The sequence below is a fragment of the Chrysochloris asiatica genome, unplaced genomic scaffold (genome assembly GCF_000296735.1).
Source record: "Chrysochloris asiatica unplaced genomic scaffold, ChrAsi1.0 scaffold00014, whole genome shotgun sequence".
NCBI classification, from domain to species: Eukaryota; Metazoa; Chordata; class Mammalia; order Afrosoricida; family Chrysochloridae; genus Chrysochloris; species Chrysochloris asiatica.
Window position 1 is genome coordinate 11261263 of NW_006408532.1, and position 6423 is coordinate 11267685.

Here is a 6423-nt window from a genome sequence, read left to right on the forward strand (position 1 = left end):
GGGGGACCTGCCCAGGAGGCCTCAGTGGGGTCTGCTGCTGGACTCCAAGTGGGACCGTTTGCCAGAGCTAAGCACCCCAGGATGCTCTCCAGGCTCAGACAAGGTCCTCTTGTTGCTCCTTCCATTGACCACTCCGCGTTGCCATTTGCAGATGTCACCACTCAGGATGTCCTGGATGTGCTGCACAATCAGTTTGATGGCAACTGCGGCAAAAACAAGTAGGAGGCAGGGTTAGTCCTGCTCCAGCACGTCCCGAACCAGGCAGAGGGGTGCCACCCACTTCCTGGGTCTCAGCACTACCTGCTCCCTAAAAACCCAACAGCTAAGCCCCCAAGCAGCTCTTTATACTCAGCTACCCTTGTGGTGTCAGACCTCAGGACAGAGGTGGGCACAGCAGGACACATGCATGTAAAACCTACAGCTTTATGTTAAACAACAAGGATCTGGCTGAAATACTTTCTGCTGACAAACAGCAATCCTTGTCAACTTTACACACATTCTTACAGTCAATCTACTTGCTGTGCCACAGACACACTGTGATCAGGAGTTCTCAGTAACTGCATGTGTAACTTCCCTGCTTAGTGGGTCCTGGGAGGGCCAGAAGCTACAGTCCCAGCCAACTTCTTACCCATATTGTCAACCCCTCGAGGGATGATCACATCAGCATACTTCTTTGTCTGTAAGGCAAAAAGGAAGCTCCTGTAAGCATAGGTTCTCCCAACTCCACCACAGTTACTCCAGGCTAGCAGATCAGGAAGGGAATTATGCCCCAGGGTGCTAGTGATGTGCCTGGCTAGTTGGCAGATGGGGACAGGGAGTGACGGTATTAAGATGGTGATCCAGGAAGCAAGTCCCATGCAAAGTTGCCTTTCTGCCCTTGCATCTACCTTGCATGCTCACTGCTCTTGTCTCTATAGGCACCACTCTTAAGGGGCAGCTCTGTGGCCTCTCAACTTGGTTCAACAGGCCAAGTTGCACGTGGCACCTTTCCACAATAATGCTCTTCCTGGGGGAGTGCTTAACCTCGCAGAGACCCTGGAGGAAGTTAAGGGAGCACGGCAGGATGCAGCCATGCTCCATCCTCTAACAGCATTACACTGCACATAAAGACAACCTGTGCTACCTGCTCCCATTCATTCACTTGCTCACGCATTCATTCTAATGCTGATAATGACCTAAGTCCTGTCAGCTACTCTGCTATGTAACGGGCTACTGAGGGAGGGACCCAACCAGATAGCGGGAGGAGAGGACACACCTGAATCAGAAGGCATTACAACTGGGGACACTGTCTGGGCTGAGGGACAGACACAGCCATTCAGTGTTGCTGACATGTGAACTGGGGTCAAAGAAAGGTCATAAGAGATGAGCTGTAGAGGTAAGCAGGGAACAAGCCCTGAAGACAGTTGTGAATGCAGGCAGTTGTGGTCCATGAAAAAGATGAGCAGAGGGGCCATGGTCAGTCTCCATTTTCGGCTGGGGACTAATGGACAGTGTAGGTGATGGGTTGGAGAGAGACAGAGGAGAGGCAGGACGTCCTCCCCATCCAGAAGAGAGCTGATTAGGGCCTTAACTGCTGGCAGGGATAGAAGAAGGGCTACAGTCAAGAAATATTAAGAGACTAGGTTAGGGGAACTCAGTGAGTGGCTTAATGTGAAAGGTGGGAACGGGCATCTGTAACTAAGTCTCATGGCTCTGGCTGGAGCACTGGACAGACAACTATACTTCCCTTGGGTCACCCACTCAGATTTGGGGTCCAAAGTTTGACTCTCAGCCACCTACTTGCCAGATGTCTTTCTTGGAGTAAGAAAGAGGCTGTAACAGTTACTTTCCTTTTATCGAAGTCATTTTCCAGAAACTTCAAGGAATATGAATGTAAAGTCCCAAGAATTCTTAAGTTAAAAAAATTCAAAAATAACTCATTTTTCATAACTTTTTTTTCCTGGTTCTGGTTCCTCTGATTCAAAATATAACAGTAGTTTTATCTTTAAGCAAAACTTGAGTCGCTCTTTAAAACACCCCAGTGAGTGGAGCCACAAGTTCCAGCAAGATAAAGCATAGGATAGAGGCAAAGCAAGTGGGCTGCACAGCTCACACCTCTCCAGGCCAGCTGGCCCCTCTGAGGGCGAGGCCAAAGGCAGCACAGAGAATCAAGGTCCTCCAACAGTTACTAAAGTGCTGATTATGTGCCTGGTGTGGTGCCACAGGATAAGCACTGGACTACTAGCCACAAGGTTGGTGATTTAAACCTATCAGTCACTCCTTGGAAACCCTATACAAGGGGTTGCTGAGTCGGAACCAACTCCAGGACATGCAACAACAACTATGTGCCCAACAAACAACCCTGGTGGCATAGTGGTTAAACTGAGTTGCATATTGACTACCAGCCACTCCACAGGAGAAAGATGAGGCCATCTGCTCTGGTAAATATTGGTAGCTTCAGAAACCCTATGGGCAGTGCTGTTCTGCTGTGTAGGTTGGCAGTGAGTCAGAATCAACTCAACAGCACCCAACAACATGTGACATTGTTTCTGTTAGTGAAGAGACAAAAGTCCCTGCGCTCACAGAGTGTACCATCCTAAACAGGGGAAAGCACTTGGGATAAGCAAAGAAACCGCTTTGGACAAAAAGAACGCAGGCAGAGGCTAGGAGGGGAGAGGAGGGAGAACAGAAGGCTCTCACTGTCAAGCTGAGACATTGAAGAACAGGACATTTGGGTAAAGGCCTGAAGCAGCCAGTGTAGACACAAGAAGGGGAAGGAGAAAGGGTAGTTTTAGAACCAGAAAGAATAGCAAGCACAGGAAGCTTTTTAGGGTGGAGAACTAGTCCCAAGGCACTGGGCAAGTGAGTGAAAGGTGAGTACCGGCAGGCAGAACTCCTCAAAGGCTGGCTTCACGAAGGTGGTGTACTGTGTTAGGATCTGCTCCAGTTCCCTCCCTCGGTGCACGTCACGGAGAACTGATGAGATAGAAGCAAGATGACATCCAGGTTTTAGGGCCAGTGGGCAACCTTAGCCGGGGGTCAAAAACGTCTGGGTTCACCTTACCTCTACGTGACAGCCTGACGTCAGAGTCAGTGTCCACAAAGAGACGGAGGTGGAACATGTCTCGGATGTCCTGGCTATAGAACACCAAAATGCCCTCGAAGAGAACCACATCTGCAGAGTTGACCACTGTTGTCTCCAGTAACCTACAGGGGCAGAGACAAGGAAATGGGCTCTGCTGCAAAGACAAGATTTTGAGCAGACTGCATAGTCAGCCACAGTACGGGAACGCTAACTCTTCAGTAAGGGTAGATCAGAGCCCTCAGAAAGCAGGGCAGGGGCAGCTTTCTGGAAGTGTCCTAACCGAGCCCCACACCAGGCCCCTTTCCCCAGCTCTCACAGAAATCATACTTACCTTGAGTGGGTCACACAGTCATAGATGGGGACTTCAACAGTTTTGCCCTCCACAATGTTTTTCAGAGTCTTGCGCATCAAGTCATTATCAAAAGCATCTGCAGACAAGACAGAAGCAAGACAACATAGCTACCCATGTGCAAGCGACGGGGATGCATTTCCTGCCGCTGTGGGGTGAGCTGCAGTTAGTGGTAGTGATCCTACAGTGTATATTTGGTAGTAACAAGGACCTCTGTAGCCCTGCCAGCCGTGGACGATCCTATTCTTGCTGCCCTCAGGCAGGAGTTGCTGTCCAAGTTGTGTGTGTTTGGTGAGGAGGGGAACCTCTGAGCAGCTTCCCATTTTGTATACGAGGAATTTCTAATCGGCCAGAGTGACAGGGAAATAGGCCTAAGCCTTAGCTTCCCTCTTTTCTGGGAAATAACCACGCTATAACTGAGATTTCCCAGGCCTTCTTCACTTGGACGCTTCTGGAAAGCACCAAAGGAACCATCTACTGAGTAAATCTTCTGGTACTGCCTGGGGCAGTCTCGCTGTTCTTTCTCAACACCCAGTCTCCCCCTGTTCACTTGGCCTCGTGCCCAGACCAGGAAATGGGGCTGCATTCCACCAGCTCTAGTTTACCCACTTGCTACCCAAAACTGGCCTCTCTGAGGACTTTGCCCCAGGACAGATGGGAGACAAAAGGCCACTGAGGATAGTGATGTGTGCAAAAACCCAAACCTACTGCCATCTAGTTGATTCCAAGTGGTAGCAACCCTTTACAGGGTTTCTAGAGCTGTAAATCTTCATGGAAACAGAGAGCCTCATCTTTCTCCCGAGGACCCACTAATGAGTTTGAACTGCTGACCTGAGGTTTGCTATCCAGTGCTTATCCTGAAGCTCCAAACACTAAGGTGGGGTAAAGTGAAGGAGAGTGAAGTTTTTCAAGACCAGTGTAAAAACAGCCCTGGTGGCATAGTGGTTAAGTGTTCGAACCCACTAGGGAAAAGATGTGGCAGTCTGCTTCCATTCATATTTAGTCTTGGGGCAGTTTGAGTTTGTCCTAGGGGGTCATCTGCAAGTAGGAATCAAGCTTATGTCAATGGATTGAAATTGTCAGGTTTTACAATGTTGGCAGCACTGAGGTCCTGAGGCCCCTCGGCTGTGCAGGACTTCTGATGGATTCACAGTCGGGCCACCTAGGGCCCCGGGAGCTCGGTCAAGTCCTCAGAATCCACAGCAGGGGCTCCCTGCAGGCTATCTGGGCAATTTCACTGCAGCTCTCTTCCAACCCGGGGGCTGCCCGCCGTCACCCCCACTCTCCCCACTATCAGGGCCTCTTCACCTACCTGGGTGGTCGAAATTGTATTGTCCCTTCAAGGCCTTTGCCTTCTGTTCGGCCGTCAGGACCTTATAGAAGCGGTCTTGGCTCAAGATGACCAGCTTCCGCTGCTGCTGATCCACTTTGCTCTGTCCCAGCAACTCCATGATCTTCTCACACACGGTCGACTGAAGAAAGAACAATAGGTCTAGCCCTTCGGAAGCTCTGGGCCCGTCACCAGCCCACGACCCTTCCCGCGCATTCTGCACAGGCTTTTGGGGATGCTGACCTAAGAGCTCCAGAAACCTGGGCGCCAATGTCGCAGATGGCGCTGTGATTGGCGGGAGGGCCGCGGAGCACGTGGCAGCAAGAACAAAGGATCTGATGGGGCCCGGCTTACAAGGAGCCCGGAGGCCAAGCACCCCGCTTCCTGCCTGCACCCCACAGATTGGTCCTGCTTCATAGTGGCCCGTAGCCCTTCACTCCTCCGATCAGCCCAAGCCGAGGAGAAAGCAACTCTGTAATTAGGGGATAGAATCTCCTTCTCCGGATCAAAAGGGGTTCAGAAGTCAAGCTCCTTACCTTGCCGCTCGCAGTGCCTCCACTCACCCCGATCAAGAAGGGCCGATGGTGAGGGCGATCAGTCTCCGGCACAGCGGCCACGCAGTCACCAGCTCCTCCAGCGGAAGCCATGTCCGAATGCACTTCTTCGCATGGAGTTCTGGCTCACCACCCCTTCCTCAAACCTGAGAGCCTGAGGCCCCCCCGCGCAAAGGTCGGAGACGACCCCAGCAAATACTACTTCCGGGGGACTTCCAACGCGCGGTGCTGGCCGGGAATTATAGGCCAGAGTGTTGCGCATGCGCAAGACGTGGACGTGGACGGAGGTCGGGGGACCCAAATACTTAGAATCCGCTTACGTTGTATGGTCAGTGAACCCCAGACGGAAAGTTTGCTGCAAAGTTCAAGTGCCGTACAGTATTATAAGTAACTGAAATCTCCAGACTCTAGGCGGTCTCCCCAGTAGCTTCCCTCCATCTGCACCTTCTGTGTCTGAATGCGTCGGAATGACTCTGGAGGGGACGAGGTGCCCTGATGAGCTACGGGTAGCTCCCTGGCTCGGGTTCTAAACCGCTACTGGCCTTGATGCCTTCTGTGCCGTCAGCCCGTGTGAGTTGCCCCTGAAACAAGAGCGTGGCTCCCTCACCCTTCACGGAGAATATCGTGGTGAGCAGATAATCACCGGATGACTTTTTACTAGCGCTAAGTGAATTGAAGGCAAGAGCCCAGGTCATTCCTTCAGCTTGTATCCCCAGTGCAAATACTGATGGAGTCAAATGATAACATTCCCCGAGGCATCAAGACTCTGTTTGCATCTCTAGACCTAATGTATCATTAACATTCCATAAATATTTGATGATGTTGAAATACAATGCGTGAGAGAGGAGCAAAACGTGCAGACTTGAGGAGTGTTCCCAGTTTATTTCATTTCAGAGGTAAAACCGTATCTCAGGGAGGGGCTACAGGCGAATTTGATGTTCCTTGGGAGGAGGTGGAAGGGAACTTTGACCGTCTGAGTCCTGCAGACACAGCTAAGACTCCATGAACAGACTGGTGGGTTGGCTTTGCCCATAGGCGGACCTGAAAACCCATCCCCAACACTGAAAGGCACTTGTGGATGAGCTGATAACCTATGGCAGATCTGGGGTGAGGATTGGGTTCAAAT

The 6423-nt window shown here is 51.2% G+C and overlaps 1 protein-coding gene across 3 annotated transcripts; it reads right to left on the reverse strand.

Moving 5' to 3' along the window:
- On the reverse strand, positions 1 to 5393 carry UCK1 (uridine-cytidine kinase 1). 3 transcript variants are annotated; one of them, XM_006834890.1, is made up of 7 exons: positions 5280 to 5393; positions 4726 to 4885; positions 3396 to 3492; positions 3044 to 3186; positions 2861 to 2955; positions 629 to 677; positions 1 to 203 (listed from the first exon to the last, which is right to left on the reverse strand). In XM_006834890.1, exons 1-7 carry the CDS (start codon positions 5388 to 5390, stop codon positions 22 to 24), a joined length of 837 nt encoding a protein of 278 aa, XP_006834953.1. In that variant the 5' UTR covers positions 5391 to 5393; the 3' UTR covers positions 1 to 21. The 3 variants fall into 3 exon arrangements, with proteins under 3 accessions (XP_006834953.1, XP_006834954.1, XP_006834952.1); XM_006834891.1 differs by having other exon boundaries at positions 5307 to 5390; XM_006834889.1 differs by having other exon boundaries at positions 4726 to 4920; positions 5297 to 5390.
- Positions 5394 to 6423: the final 1030 nt, after the last annotated feature.

What these genes read in the sequence shown, in the direction of transcription:
- UCK1 (XM_006834889.1), bottom strand. Translation starts at nt 5,390, where the DNA reads ATGGCTTCCGCTGGAGGAGCTGGTGACTGCGTGGCCGCTGTGCCGGAG. An exon ending in ATACAATTTCGACCACCCAG is followed by an intron (nt 3,493 to 4,725) that starts GTAGGTGAAGAG and finishes TCTTGTCTGCAG; the next exon opens with ATGCTTTTGATAATGACTTG. An exon ending in TCGAGGGGTTGACAATATGG is followed by an intron (nt 204 to 628) that starts GTAAGAAGTTGG and finishes TTTTTGCCGCAG; the next exon opens with TTGCCATCAAACTGATTGTG.